General features: G+C 46.5%; 1 protein-coding gene across 3 annotated transcripts in view; it reads left to right on the plus strand.

Annotated features, from left to right (window-relative positions):
* Positions 1-16,471, plus strand: part of LOC114808767 (serine/threonine-protein phosphatase 4 regulatory subunit 2-like) — a 62,577-nt gene that overhangs the window by 20,679 nt on the left and 25,427 nt on the right. For 2 of the 3 annotated variants that reach the window (XM_039910987.1, XM_029056632.2), the window contains exon 3: positions 7,793-7,963. The exons of the other annotated variant lie outside the window; for it this stretch is intronic. In XM_039910987.1, the coding sequence (XP_039766921.1) occupies positions 7,793-7,963 (171 nt within the window). The remainder of the gene's footprint in view (positions 1-7,792; positions 7,964-16,471) is intronic. 3 annotated transcript variants of the gene reach the window in all.

The raw sequence follows: 16,471 nt of genomic DNA on the forward strand, positions 1-16,471 counted from the left end.
AGAGAAGGGGGTAGTCTACAATGTCAGAGGCAGCTGAGAAGTCTAAAAGGAATATGTTGGATTAAATGATGTCAGATTTTGTAAGAAGAAGTTCACTGATTACCTTAGAGAGGGCTGCTTCTGTGGAGTGAAGGGGGCAGAAGCCAGATTGGAGGGGATCTAGGCGAGAATTTGGATGACAGGAGTTGGAGACAGATGCAATCAGCTCTTTCTACAAGTTTCAAGAGAATCAGTCATATTTATTGAGGGTTTACTGTGTGCAGAGCACTGTACTAAGCACTCAGGAGAGTAAAATACAACAGAATTAGAGAGGGAGACAGATGTTAATGGGAATAAAAAGTGGTAGGAGGGGTATGGGGCAATAAATGGAGGGAGCCACAGGGATCAAAAGATTTTTTTTTTTTAGGATAGGAGATACATTAGAATGTTGAAAGCATTAGGGAAGCAACTGCTAGAAATCTCACAGTTGAAGCTGGCAGTCTTGGGAGGGATTAAGGATGGCTGATCTCCACAGAGGGGGATGAGGAGGGGCATGTGGGATGGGAAGGGAGATCCAGGGAAGGGACTGAAGGCACGTGATAGGACTAGTGCATAAGAGAAAGAAGGTACTGAGCTGCAGCTAATAAAGCATTGGAGTGAATGGGTGGCTCTTGACAAGTTGTTATGTTTTTAGTTGTTTCTGCCCTGCTTCTATGGTGGGGTCTGGGTCCTGGTGTATGGAGGGGTGGGACTGGTTGGGTGGGGGATTGGCAATACCTTCTTCATACAGACCCAAATCCTCGGTGCACGGATTGGGAGGGGGAGGGATGCAGGTGCCGGTGTTCCCTCCCTTGGTGCTGTTCTAGGCTCTGATGCAGGTGCAGGAAGGTGGGGGGCAGGGGCCTCCATGGGAGATCTAGTGGGGCCTTGGTCTCTTCTGGGCCTCCAGGGGAGGTGGGGATGAAGGGTGCTTACATGGTAAGGGTAGGGTCAGAGACCTCAGTGTCCCTTCCCTCTATCATCCCAAACTTTACTGGACCTTCTGGAGGGAGAGGCAAGGGTTGGTGGAGACCCTCCGCTGTCTCAGTTTTTGCCCCATCTTGCTGAGAGGGTGTTGGGATTGTTAGCAGCCCTCTCTCTGACTTGATTTTAGGCCTCCATTATGATGGGAGTGACCCTGGGGTGGCTAGTCGACCCTTTTCTCTGATAGGTTCTGGGCCACACCAGTGAGGGTGGAGGGGTGGTAGAGACCCTCCCCTTTTTTCAGTTTTTGGCACTGCAGTTTTTGGTTGTGATCCTTCTCTCTGGGGCTATCTTAGGCCACCTTTGTGAAGGGGAGTTAAACAACTCCAGTGGTTGCCTATCGACCACTGCTCCAAACAAAAACTCCTCACTCTAGGCTTCAAGGCTCTCCATCACCTTGCCCCTTCCTACCTCTCCTCCCTTCTCTCTTTCTGCCGCCCACCCCGCACGCTCCGCTCCTCTGCCGCCCACCTCCTCACCGTCCCTCGGTCTCGCCTATCCCGCCGTCGACCCCTGGGTCACGTCCTCCCGCGGTCCTGGAACGCCCTCCCTCCTCACCTCCGCCAAACTGATTCTCTTTCCCTCTTCAAAACCTTACTTAAAAATCACCTCCTCCAAGAGGCGTTCCCAGACTGAGCTCCTCTTCCCCCTCTACTCCCTCTGCCATCCCCCCTTTACCTCTCCGCAGCTAAAGCCTCATTTTCCCCTTTTCCCTCTGCTCCTCCACCTCTCCCTTCCCATCCCCACAGCACTGTACTCATCCGCTCAACTGTATATATTTTCGTTACCCTATTTATTTTGTTAATGAATTGTACATCGCCTTGATTCTATTTAGTTGCCATTGTTTTTACGAGATGTTCTTCCCCTTGACGCTGTTTAGTGCCATTGTTCTTGTCTGTCCGTCTCCCCCGATTAGACTGTAAGCCCGTCAAACGGCAGGGACTGTCTCTATCTGTTGCCGACTTGTTCGTCCCAAGCGCTTAGTACAGTGCTCTGCACATAGTAAGCGCTCAATAAATACTATTGAATGAAAAGGGGAGAGGCTGGAGGGTTTCAGAGTCCTTTCCTTCAGGCATGATCCTAAATCCCCTGCAGGTGAGGAAAGGGCCTGGATGGTGTCAGCATCTCTTCCCTTTTGAGCAGGGATCTGGAGGGGGAGCACCATCTCAGTCCTCTGGTACTGTTGCTTGTCTTTTACAGCCCTTTCGCAGCATTGTTTCTGTCACCACCATCTTGCCGTATATACACCTCCATAATTTATATCAATGTCTTTCTCCCTTTATACTGTAAAGTCTGTTATGGGCAGGGAACATATTTAACAACTCTAGTATCCAGGCTGGGGCAAGACGGAGAGGTGGGCCACTGGGGATCAGGTGAGACAGAGGCCCAGAGATTGGTTAAGCAGCTGACAAGGGAGAGAAAAGAGGAGATGGAATTTAAGGGGGGTTTTGAAGATGGGGAGAGAAAATGTGAAAAGGAGGGAGTTCCACCCAGAGGGAAGTTGCGGGCAAGGGACAACGGTGAGGAAGAAGAGATCCAGGTACAGTGACGACGTTGGTGGTAGGGAAGCAGCGTGGCTTAGTGGAAAGAGCATGGGCTTGGGAGTCAGAGGACATGGGGTTCTAATCCCAGCTTTGATACTTGTCTGCTATGTAACCTTAGACAAGTAACTTCACTTCTGTGCGTCAGTTCCTTCATCTGTAAAATGATTAAGATTGTGAGCCTAGTGGGGGACAGGGACCATGTCCATCCCACTTACCTTGTATCTACCCCAGTGCTTAGAACAGTACCTGGCACATATTAAGTGCTTAACAAATACCGTAATATAAATAAGTAAATCAATAAATAGAAAGTTAAATAGGTAAATATATAAATAAGACATGGAGATATATACTTATGTGTTGTGGGGATGGGAAGGAGAATGAATTAGGGAGCAAGTAAAAAGGCAAGGCTTTGAAGTGGGGTAGAGCAGTTTTCTACCTGTTATGAGGAGGGAGACCTTTGCAATCCAGAGGTAAGATATAGGCGAGAGGTTGTCGGTGAGACAGATGAGATGGAGCCCCAGTGAGAAGGTTAGCATTACAGGAAGAAAGTTTGTGGGCTGGGTTGTATTAGGAGTAGCAAGGTGAGGTGGGAGGGGCAAGGGAATTGACTACTTTAAAGGCAGTAATGGAAAGTTTTTGTTTGATGTGGCAGTGGGCATGCAGCCAGTGGTACTTGAGGAGTGGGGAAACATGGTCTGAATGTTTTGAAGGAAAATTGTTTGAGCAGCAGAATGGGGTATGGACTGGAGTGGGGAAAGACAGGAGGCAGGGAGGTCAGCAAGGAGGCTGATACATTAGTTATGGTGGGATTGGATAAGTGCTTGCATTAATGTGGTAGCAGTTTGGAGGAGGGGAAGGGGTGGATTTTGATGATGATGTGAAACTGACAGGATTTCATGATGTCTTGATTATGTGGGTGAAACGAGAGAGAGGAGTCAAGGATAATGCAAGGGTTACAGGCTTGTGATGCAGGAAGGATGGTGGTGCCATCAACAGTGATGGGAAAGTGAGTGGGAGGACAGGGTTTGGGCGGGAAGATAAGAAGTTCAGTTTTAGCTGTATAAGTTTGAGGTGATGGGAAGACAGCCAAGTTGAGATGTCTTGAAGGCAGAAGGAAATGCAAAACTGCAGAGAGGCAGAGAGCTCAGGGCTGAAGATGTAGATTTGGGTATCATCAGCTTAGAGGTGATAGTTGAAGCCATGTGAGTAAATGAGTTTTCCAAGGGAGTGGGTGTAGGTGGAGGGAAAAAAGGAACCCAGAACTGAACCCTGAAGGAACCCCAAAGTTAGGGGTTGGGAGGCAGGGGAGGAGTTCGTAAAATAATAATAATAATAATAATAATAATAATAATAATGTTGGTATTTGTTAAGCGCTTACTATGTGCCGAACACTGTTCTAAGTGCTGGGGTAGACACGGGAATCAGGTTGTCCCATGTGGGGCTCACAGTCTTAATCCCCATTTTACAGATGAGGTAGCTGAGGCACCGAGAAGTTAAGTGACTTGTCCAAAGTCACACAGCTGACAAACGGCCGAGCCGGGATTTGAACCCATGACCTCTGACTCCAAAGCCCGTGCTCTTTCCACTGAGCCACGCTGCTTCTCTGAGGAGGAGGAATAGGACAGATAGGAGGAGAACCAGGATGGGACAATGCCAATGAAGCCAAGGTTGGATAACCCTTCCAGGAGAAGGGAGTGGTCAGTGTCAAAGGCAGCTGAGAGGTCTGGGACGATTATGTTACCTAATACTGCGTACTCCATACTTCACCCTGCTGGCCTGATCATCTTTCTACAAAAAAGTTCAGGCTATGTTTCCCCACTCCTCAAGAAACTCCATTGGTTACCCATTCACCTGTCTTCAAACAAAAGCTCCTCACCACTGACTTGAAAGCATTCAATCACCTCTCCCCTCCTTCCTCACTTCTTTAATAATAATAACAATAATAGTAATAATAATAGTAATGTTGGTATTAAATTCTTACTATGTGCTGAGCACTGTTCTAAGCCCTGGGGTAGATACAGGTAATCAGGTTGTCCCCGCTGGGACTCACAGTCTTAATCCTTATGTTACAGGTGAGGGAACTGAGGCACAGAGAAATTAAGTGACTTGCCCAAAATCACACAGCTGACAAGCGGCGGAGCCTGGATTAGAACCCTCAACCTATGGCTCCCAAGCCCATGCTCTTGCCATTGAGCCATGCTGCTTCTCTTCTCTCTTACTACAGCCAAGACAACACTCATCACTCCTCTAATGCTAACCTTCCTATTCTGTTTTGCTGACGACTTCTCACTCACATCCTACCTCTGGCCTGGAATCCCTTCCCTCCTCATATCCAACAATTATTCTCTCCTCCTACAAAGCCTTATTTAAGTCACATCTCCTCCAAGAGGCCGTCCCTGGCTAAGCTCTCCTTTCTTCTTCTCTTTTTCCCTTGTGCATTGCTTGACTTATTCCCCTAACTCATCTCTCCTCCCAGCCCATATGTAGTTCAATTCACTGCATCTGTTTTAATTTATAAATAATATTTGTCTTCTCTTCTAAACTGTAAAATCCTTGTGGGCAGGGAATGCATCTATCTTCCCAAGCACTTAGTACCGTGCTCTGCACATAGCAAGGGCTCAATAAATACAGTTAAAGGGATGAATAAATGAATGAACAAATGAATGATTTGAAGTAAGTGCATAACGAATTAAAAAACAAAATTAATAAAAATCCTCTCATATTGCAAACTCCTTAACATCACCTCTTTCCATCATTTCTAATACACTTGCACACCCCCTGTCTTCACCTGTCATTTGCATCCCACGTCAAACCTCCTGTCCTCTGCCCTCACCATCTTTTTCCCAATGATCTCGCCATATACTTCATGAACAAAATTGAAACTATCAGGTGTGATCTCCCTGAAATCTCCCCTTCTCCTCTCCAATCTCTCCTCCTCCACCGTCTTCGACTCTTTCTATATCCCCTTGAGTAATTCAAGATGAAATCTCTCAGTAGTATAAATCTATTCCCTCCATCTGTGTTTCTGAGCCCATCCCTTCATACCTTTTCAAAATACTTGCCCTCTCTTCTCCCATCTTTTCTCTTGACTACTATCTTCAAATATTCATTTTGCAAGGGGTTCTTGCCCCCTGCTTTCAAGCAGGTTCATGTCTCCCCCACCCTAAAAAACCCCTCCATAACACTGTGGCTCACTCCACTTATTGCCCCACCTCATTCTTGGTGTTACTTTGCAAATTTCTTGTCTGTGTCCACTGTCTCCACTTCCTCTCCTCCAGTTCTCTCCTAGATCCCCTTCAATCTGGGTTTCACTCCTTTCACACTATTGAAAGAGACCCCTCTGAGATTACAGTCAACATTGTTGCCAAATCTAACAGCCTCTACTCTATCAGAATCCTCCTAGATCTCTCAGCTGTGTTGGACACTGTCGTCCACTCCCTCCTCTTGGAACCATTCTTGGAAGCTAAGCTTCTCTCGGCTTCTCTGACAACATCTTCTCTTGGTTCTCCTTCTAGCTCTCTGACCTCTCTGTCTCAGTAGTTTTGCTGACTCTTCTGCCTCCCATCCTCAGACAGTGGGGGTCCCTCAAGGCTCATTTCTAGGTCCCCTTCTATTCTCCCTCTACCCATGGTTTCAGTTTCTACCTTTATATTATGCTTGTTGATTTTACATTGACCGGCTTCCTTAAGCTTCTTCCAAGGATAATGACTCTAATCTACCAGTTAAAGTCCCAATGTCTTTTACTCTTAGAAGACTTCTCACCCGGACCTCTCTTGGTCTGTCAACATTTAGGTCTTCAGCTTGGAGAGGATAGGTCTGCCTCACCTAGGATCACAGGAAGTGGTATGCCTAAGGACATTTAATTTAACATGAATAATAATTATGGTATGTGTTATGTGCTTACTTTGTGCCAAGCTGTGTTCTAAGTAATGGGCACCGTTCTAATAGCACACTTTGCTTGGGATTAAGGAAATGCTTTTTAGGACAGCAGGTATATGTGTAGAAGTACAGCTAGTCAATCCCTCTGATGTTAAAAAATAGGATGAAGGCGCAGCTCGTTGGGCCCCCCCATGATCTCAGTGTTGAGTGTAGAAGTGCACCTAGTCAGGCCCTAGTTAGTGTTTTCAGATCTGAGGGTATAGGTCCAGCAAGTAGGGCTCCCATGATCTGAAGGTTGAGAGTTACTGCTGGTCGGTTCACTGTGATCATAGGGCTGGGGGTAGAAGTGCAGCTGGTTGGGCCCCAGTAATTTGCTTCTGAAGATAGAGGCACAGCTGTTTGGGTTCCATGATTTCAGGATTTAGGATAGGAACTGGTTTGGAACCCCATAATCTGAGGGCTGAGAAAAGAGGTGCAGCTAATCAGTCCCCCATCTTCTCAGGACTGAGAAAAGAGATACAGCTAGTCAGGCTCCCATTATCTCATGACTGAGAGTAGAGGCATAGAAGTGCTTAACAAATACCAACATTATTATTATTATCAGGCTTCCCTGATATCAAGGCTGAAGGTAAAGTTGCAGCTGGTTGGATCCCCATGATTTCAAAACTGAGGTTACACATGCAGTTGGTAGGGCTTCCATGATCTCTGGGCTGAAAATAGAGGTGCTGCTGGTTGGCCACCACTATTAGACGGGGGTTGAGGGAGAGACCTCTTTAGCATTTGCTACTCGTGGAATAAACTTTAAAGAAATAAAATCATTTTGTCATATCCCTACTTTTCTACTCTGCAGTCTGTTCCCACCGTTTTTTCGTTTGGCTCTTTTAATGGTAATTCTTAAGTGCTTTCTGTGAACCAGATACTGTATTGTGCACTGAGATAGAGGTAAACTACTCAGGTTGGACATAGTCCCTGTCTGATGTGGGGCTCAGTCCCCATTTTACAGATATGGTAATGAAGGCCCAGAGAATTGAAGTGACTTACTAAAGGTCACCCAAGCAGACAAATGATGGACCCAGGATTATGACCCAAGTCCTCTGACTCCCAGGCCCATGTGATTCCACTAGGCCACTCTGATTCTCAGAGTGAACACTAAGAAGTAGAAGATTCTGCAAAGGTTGTTGTGCAGACCAGTGTCATTATAATCAATTCTTTTGTGCAGATTCTCAACCTTAAAGTGTTTATGTTGGGTTTGAAGCTCACTTGAGGTGTTCGATGGGGAACTTCATTAAAGTCAGTGTATTTTTATGCATTGTTAAACAAAACCTAGTAAACTAGTATAATGTAATACAGCTGTGTCTTGATTGTAGGATTCAGTGGGCGCAATTTAAAGGGTATTTTATTTTCAAACTGGAGAGAGTGATGGATGATTTCAGAATTGCAACTCCTGAACCAAGAGGAACCACTCATGCTAATATGGAATATATTCCATTTGATGAAATGAAGGAACGGATTCTGAAAATTGTCACAGGATTTAATGGGTATGGATTTGAAAATATTACTTTTTAAAGTGGGTAAATAGATGTGGAATAGATTTTTTCACTTTTCTTTGGATAGTTTTAAAGCATTTAATAGTTTAAGTTTGGGGACTAGCTCCATATAGTTATTTGCATTTTTTTCTCACATGTCCTCAAATATATTAATCGATTTCAAAACTGATACTTTTTAAATTAAAAAATGTTAACTGATACTTTTGTAATTCTTTTAAAATATTTGCAGCAAAATTTTGTGCTCTTTATAGCTTGACCTAGTAGGAAGAGCAATTGGCCTGAAGTCAGGGGACCTAGGTACTAATCCTGGTTCTGCCAACTGCTTACTGTAAAAATAGTAATTAAATACCTGTTCTCCTTCCTGCTTAGATTGTGAGACGCATGAGGAACAGGGACTTTGTCCAGCCATATTAACTCTTATCTACTTAGCATTTAGAACAGTCTTTGATGCATAGTATGTTCTTAATAATTATAATAATAATAATAATAGTAATAGTAATCATGCATTTTATTAATTTCTGTATTTGATCTTTGCTGTACCTTATCTTTCTTCATTTACTACTTTCCTATTTCTTTTACTGGCTCTTGTTTAATCTCCCAGTTCCTTCCCATGTGTGTCCAGCAAGCCTCTGATCTGGGTCCACTTCTCTTGTTCGTCTATAGGACTCACAGACTGTGAGCCTCATGTGGGACAACCCGATTACTCTGTGTTTACCCGAGCGCTTAGAACAGTGCTCTGCACATAGTAAGCGCTTAACAAATACCAACATTATTATTATTTATTATCCATTTGCGTGGCTTCAGATACCATTTTTAGCTAATGACTCAAAAATATACCTCTCTGGCTATGATCTCTTCCTTTCTATCCAATGCTGGACATCTTCCAGCAGTGTGGCTCAGTGAAGCAGCGCGGTTCAGTGGAAAGACCATGGGCTTTGGAGTCAGAGGTCATGGGTTCGAATCCCAGCTTTGCCACTTGTCAGCAGTGTGACTGTGGGCAAGTCACTTAACTTCTCTGTGCCTCAGTTACCTCATCTGTAAAATGGGGATTAAGACTGTGAGCCCCACGTGGGACAACCTGATTCCCTTGTGTCTACCCCAGTGCTTAGAACAGTGCTCTGCACATAGTAAGCGCTTAACAAATACCAACATTATTATTATTATTATCTTCACACCATTTAGAACAATTAGTGGTATTTATTATTGCCTGTTTTGTGCAGAGTGCCTTATTAATTTTTTAGAATTAATCAGTCAGTGGTAATTATTGATTGCCTGCTGTGTGCAAAGCACTGTATTAAGCATTTGAAAGAATTCAGTACAATAAAGATGTTAGACATGTTCCCAGCCAACGTTAAACATACACTATATAGGGAGAGACACATACAAATAAATAAATATAATATAAAGTTTGGAAATATGGGCATAAATGCTATGGAGATAGAGTGGGTTGATTACCAATTGCTGGAGGTGCACATCCAAGTGCAAAGTATTGAAGAGAAAGGGAGTTGGGGAAATAGGGTTTAATCGGGAATGACTTTTTGGAGATGTGACATTAATGAGGCTTTAAAGCTGGGAAAAGTGGGGTTCTAGCTTACACAGATGTGAAGAGAGTTCCAGACCAGAGAAAGGGAGTAGTTGACATGGAGGTCAACAAATCAAGTCACTTGCCTCTCTGTTATCTCAGTTACCTCATGTCCAGTCCAAATATCTTGTATCTATCCCAGTACTTGGTACAGTGCCTGGCACACAGTAAGCACTTAAACAAGTGCCATTTACAGAAAAATCCCAAAATCGCCAATCAATGGTTGATATAATTATAGCTATAATTATTAATTAAGGTGATTATTAATTATTAACTAAATGCCAAGCACAGTTGTAAATAGTGGGCTAAGGACAATTAAAGCAAATCAGTCGTAGCTCCTACCCACACAATACTTAGAAACTACCATTGTCTCCCCAGGGTCCCAAAGACTGTAGGGATCATATATGAATATGAGAGCCTGGTCTGGTCATAAATTGGAGGTGCCTTCAGTCCCATTAAAAAAAAAAGTGTTGAGTCTTAAGGGAGCTGGGAGTCAGAAGTATTTCATCCCAGTTTACTACTTGTATTGTATCATATTGTATCATGTTGCTATATTACCGATTTCGTTTATTACTGTTTATTGTTGTCAGTGCTGCCACCCACCTCTCTGGCCTCGCCATGTCCCTCCTCCCCCCCTCCCCCCTCCCGCCCCTTCCTATCCTCCCCTTCCCCTTCCCCTCTCTCGCTCAGCTCTTTCCCGCTCTCTCCTCTGTCTCCTCCCCCTCTCCTCTCTCCCGCCCTAGAACCCCACTTTACCAGCGCTACCCCTCTTCCCCCTCCCCCTACTCTTCCCCCCACCTAACCCCCTCTTCACCCCCTCCCCCCTTCTCTCTTCCCCACCCATGCCCCATCCCAGTCCTCTTGTCCCACCGCCACCCCTCATCCCCCTCTCCTCGTCCAGGGCCCCGCCACCTCCTTCCCATCCAAACCCTCCCCTCCCCCCGCCCTTCCCCCCCTCCTCCCCTTGCACCCACAGCTACTTTCAAGTGTGGCCTCTGGAACCCCCGCTCTGTTACAGGCAAGCTACCTTTCATCCATGACCTTTTCCTCTCCCGCTCTCCTCCTCCTCGCCCTTTCGGAAACGTGGCTCTCTCCCGAAGACACGGTCTCCGCCGCCGCTCTCTCCAGCGGAGGCCTCTCCTTCTCCCACTCCCCCAGACTCACCGGTAAGGGAGGAGGCGTCGGCTTCCTCCTCTCGCCCCGATGCTGCTTCCGCACTATCCCTCCTCCCCCCTCCCTCTCCTTCCCCTCCTTCGAAGCCCATATCATTCGCCTCTACCACCCACTCCAGTTACTTGTCGCCGTCATCTACCGCCCTCCCGGTCCCACCTCCGACTTCTTCAACCACCTTGACCCCTTTCTCACCTTCCTTCTCTCCTTCTCTCTGCCCACTCTGATCCTTGGAGACTTCAACATCCATACGGATGTACCCGACGACTCCTCTGCCGCCCGCCTGCTATCCCTCCTCGACTCTGCCGACCTCCTCCTCCACCATACCGCGCCCACTCACCGACTCGGTCACACCCTCGATCTTGTCATCTCCTACCGCTGCACTATCTCCTCACTCACCAACTCTGAAATCCCTCTCTCGGACCATAACCTTCTCACCTGCCTCATCTCTCACACTCCCTCCCCCTGCAAATCTTCGCTACTGCCCCACAGAGACCTCCGCTCTCTCAATCCCATCCGTCTTTCCAATAGCATCTCGCCTCACATTGCCGCCCTGTCCTCTCTTCCCACTCTCGACGATCAGGTCTCCGCTCTCAACCCCACCCTCTCTACTCATCTCGACTCTCTGGCCCCCCTTTCCCTCCGCCGCTCTCGCGCCACTAACCCACAGCCCTGGATCACCTCCTCCGTCCGCCTCCTACGCTCCTATGCTCGAGCTGCTGAGCGCTGCTGGCGAATGTCCAAGCACCAAGCCGACCTCACACACTTCAAATTTATCCTTTCCTGCCTTAACTCTGCCCTCTCCTCCGCCAGGCAAAGCTTCTTCTCCTCCCTCATCGACACCCATGCCCGTCACCCCCGCCGATTGTTCCGGACCTTTAACTCTCTCCTTAGGCCCCCTGTTCCTCCCCCTACCCCATCTCTCACCCCTAATGATCTGGCCACCTATTTCCTCACGAAAATCAACACGATCAGGTCTGAGCTCCCCAAAGTCACCCCTCCGCCTCTCCCCTCCCCCCCCAACAACCCCCTCCCCTACTTTCCCATCCTTCCCTGCAGTATCCTCAGAGGAGATCTCCTCCCTCCTCGCAAGTGCCACCCCCTTCACCTGCGCCTCGGACCCCATTCCCTCTCACCTTCTTAAAACCATCGCCCCTGCCCTCCTCCCTTCCTTAACTTCTATTTTTAACCACTCAGTCTCCAAGGGCTCCTTCCCCTCTGCCTTCAAACACGCCCACGTCTCCCCCATCCTAAAAAAACCCGCTCTTGACCCCACTTCCCCCTCCAGTTATCGTCCTATCTCCCTACTACCCTTCCTTTCCAAAATCTTAGAACGAGTCGTCTACAATCGATGCCTAGAATTCCTTAACTCCCATTCTCTCCTAGACCCGCTCCAATCTGGCTTCCGTCCCCTCCACTCTACCGAGACTGCTCTCTCTAAGGTCACCCATGACCTCCTTCTTGCCAAATCCAGTGGCTCCTACTCCATTCTGATCCTCCTTGACCTCTCTGCTGCCTTTGACACTGTCGACCATCCCCTCCTCCTCCATACCTTATCTCACCTTGGCTTCACGGACTCTGTCCTCTCCTGGTTCTCCTCTTACCTCTCTGGCCGATCATTCTCGGTCTCCTACGCTGGAGCCTCCTCCCCTCCCATCCTTTAACTGTTGGAGTTCCTCAAGGGTCAGTTCTTGGCCCTCTTCTGTTCTCCATTTACACTCACTCCCTCGGTGAACTCATCCGCTCTCACGGCTTTGACTACCATCTCTACGCAGATGACACGCAGATCTACATCTCCGCCCCTGTCCTCTCCCCCTCCCTTCAGGCTCGCATCTCCTCCTGCCTCCGGGACGTCTCCACCTGGATGTCGGCCCGCCACCTAAAACTCAACATGAGCAAGACTGAGCTCCTCATCTTCCCTCCCAAGCCCGGTCCGCTCCCAGACTTCTCCATCACCGTGGATGGCACGACCATCCTTCCCGTCCCGCAGGCCCGCAATCTCGGTGTCATCCTTGACTCGTCCCTCTCGTTCACCCCACACATCCTATCCGTTACCAAGACCTGCCGGTTTCACCTCTACAATATCGCCAAGATCCGCCCTTTCCTCTCCACCCAAACGGCTACCTTACTGCTATGGGCTCTCGTTATATCCTGGCTAGACTACTGTGTCAGCCTTCTCTCTGACCTCCCTTCCTCCTCTCTCGCCCCGCTCCGGTCTATTCTTCACTCCGCTGCCCGGCTCATCTTCCTGCAGAAACGATCTGGGCATGTCACTCCCCTTCTTAAACAACTCCAGTGGTTGCCTATCGACCTCCGCTCCAAACAAAAACTCCTCACTCTAGGCTTCAAGGCTCTCCATCACCTTGCCCCTTCCTACCTCTCCTCCCTTCTCTCTTTCTACCGCCCACCCCGCACGCTCCGCTCCTCTGCCGCCCACCTCCTCGCCGTCCCTCGGTCTCGCCTATCCCGCCGTCGACCCCTGGGTCACGTCCTCCCGCGGTCCTGGAACGCCCTCCCTCCTCACCTCCGCCAAACTGATTCTCTTTCCCTCTTCAAAACCTTACTTAAAAATCACCTCCTCCAAGAGGCGTTCCCAGACTGAGCTCCTCTTCCCCCTCTACTCCCTCTGCCATCCCCCCTTTACCTCTCCGCAGCTAAAGCCTCATTTTCCCCTTTTCCCTCTGCTCCTCCACCTCTCCCTTCCCATCCCCACAGCACTGTACCCGTCCGCTCAACTGTATATATTTTCGTTACCCTATTTATTTTGTTAATGAATTGTACATCGCCTTGATTCTATTTAGTTGCCATTGTTTTTACGAGATGTTCTTCCCCTTGACGCTGTTTAGTGCCATTGTTCTTGTCTGTCCGTCTCCCCCGATTAGACTGTAAGCCCGTCAAACGGCAGGGACTGTCTCTATCTGTTGCCGACTTGTTCATCCCAAGCGCTTAGTACAGTGCTCTGCACATAGTAAGCGCTCAATAAATACTATTGAATGAATGAATGAATGAATACTTGCCTGTGTCCTGATGTATTGGCCAAAGCTTATGTAAGAAGATCTTAAAGGAGCTGTCACAGACACTGCAGTCCTGACCTTCAGAGCTTCACCAAACAGACTAAGAATTTAGAATACGTTTGGATGCAATATCTGATTGTGTGCAAGGAGTCTGCGTGGTAGGCCTTATCTGAGTTAAAGATTTATTTCAAGTGAAAATTATACTTCCAAAATTTCTGAAAATGAGTCAGCCTCATTTAAATTCTCTCCAAACTCAGTTTTCTTAAGTTTTTAAACTGTTAAATTTCAAAAGCCCTAACTTGAGATGAGAAATAATTTGATTCGATGGCCTAGATCAGCTGAAGGAAGCGTCTCTTGAAAAAGGGTATTGTTTACTGGATTGTTAATCATGTATTTGGCTATCACTCTTGTAGGAAGTGGTATTATCTTTGTCAGCCTCATCCAAAGCTGGACTTTAGCAACTGCAGTTCTCGTCATCACTCTGATTCCTTGATGTTTTTTTCTTTGTGACCTGTATATTCCACTTTCATGCATATTTTTACATTGCCAAATTGAAGCTCACCATTCGCCACTTATTAGTGAGTCATGGTCCTGTGATGAGGTGGTTAAATTTGGTTAAGAAGTTTGGAAAATTTTAGGGAGAGCATTTCTGATTACTTTCCCAGTTCTACCTCTTCTTCTCCCACTTAAGTATCACTAGCTTTCAGCTTGCTGATTTTTTTTGTGTGGTATTTGTTAAGCATGGAGAAGCAGCGTGGCATATGAAAAAGCAGCGTGATCTAGTGGATTCTATTTGATTCTTGATTCTGTTTATTTCTATTGTTCTTGTCTGTCCGTCTACCCTGATTAAACTGTAAGCCCGTCAAAGGGCAGGGACTGTCTCTATCTGTTACCAATTTGTACATTCCAAGCGCTTAGTACAGTGCTCTGCACATAGTAAGCGCTCAATAAATACTATTGAATTAATGAATGAATAGTGGATGAAGCATGGGCCTGGAAATCAGAAGGACCTGGATTCTAATTCTGACTCCACCACATGTCTGCTCTGTGATTTTGCACAAGTCACTGAACTTTTACCTTTCTATAAAATGGGGATTAATAATAATAATAATAATAATAATAATAATGTTCGTATTTGTTAAGTGCTTACTATGTGCCGAGCACTGTTCTAAGCGCTGGGGTAGACACAGGAGAATCAGGATGTCCCACGTGGGGCTCACAGTCTTAATCCCCATTTTACAGATGAGGTAACTGAGGCACCGAAAAGTTAAGTGACTTGCCCAAAGTCACACAACTGACGAGTGGCCGAGCCGGGATTTGAACCCTTGACCTCTGATTCCAAAGCCCATGCTCTTTCCACTGAGCCACGATTAAGACTGACCCCCATGGGGAACAGGGACAATGTCCAACGTGATGGGCTTGTATTTGCCTCAGTGCTTAGAACAGTGGTTGGTGCACAGTAAGTGCTTAACAAATATCATTATTTATTATTATTATAATTATTTACTGTGTGTCAAGCACTGTTTTAATCAATAAATGATGTAAATAAAAGTTAATCAGGTTGGACACAGTCCTTGTCCTATATAGATCGTACAGACAAAGAAGGAGGGATTCAACTGATATTAATAATAAATAATAATTGTGGTGTTTGTAAAGCACTAAATGTGTGCCAGGCACTGGATTGTCCCAAGTGGGGCCCACAGTCTTAATCCCCATTTTACAGATGAGCTAACTGAGGCACAGAAAAGTGAAATGACTTGACCAGAGACACTCAGCAGATAAGTGGCGAAGCCAGGATTAGAACCCAGACTATTAAATCAGCCTTCTCATTGGTATTCCTCTGTCTCCAGCTTTTGTTTTTTAGTCTAGGCTGCCTGTTGTGATTTTTTCTTCTTTTGGTGGTATTTGTTTATTGTTTACTGTGTGCCAGGCCCTGTACTAAGCACTGAGATAATTCAGGGTAATTGAGTGAGACATATCAAATATAAATATGCACACTTTGCTATTCTCCTCAAAAGCCTCTAATAGGTATCTTTCTCTCTCCTTGTGTCAGTCTGTAATTGGCTTTAACTTTGACATCCAGCTCTTCACATCTTTTATATCAGTGTTATTCACCCTGCTCCTTTTGTTCCCGCCAAGGCCATCTCCAACTTCCAATGGAATGTCTTCTCCAGCATTCATGTATTTATTCAGCTGCATTTATTGAGTGCTTACCGTGGGCAAAACACTATACTAAGTGCTTGGAAGAGTACAGTTCAACAAGACTGACACAGTCCCTGCCTATAACTAGCTCACAGTCAGGGGGAAACAGACATTAATATACATATGTAGGTACATGCATACATACGTACATACACATGTGCTGTGGGGATGAGAGGGAGGGTGAGTGAAGGGAGAAAGGGTGATGCAGAGAGTGGGAGAAGAGGAGAGGAGGGCTTAGACAACACATCTTGGAGGAGATGTGCCTTGAATAAAGCTTTGAAATGGGAGAGAGAAACTGTATATATTTTTGTTACCCTATTTATTTTGTTAATGAATTGTACATCGCCTTGATTCTATTTAGTTGCCATTGTTTTTACGAGATGTTCTTCCCCTTGACTCTGTTTATTGCCATTGTTCTTGTCTGTCCGTCTCCCCCGATTAGACTGTAAGCCCGTCAAAGGGCAGGGACTGTCTCTATCTGTTGCCGACTTGTTCATCCCAAGCGCTTAGTACAGTGCTCTGCACATAGCG

The sequence above is a fragment of the Ornithorhynchus anatinus genome, chromosome Y5, assembly GCF_004115215.2.
Source record: "Ornithorhynchus anatinus isolate Pmale09 chromosome Y5, mOrnAna1.pri.v4, whole genome shotgun sequence".
In the NCBI taxonomy this organism is placed as follows: Eukaryota; Metazoa; Chordata; class Mammalia; order Monotremata; family Ornithorhynchidae; genus Ornithorhynchus; species Ornithorhynchus anatinus.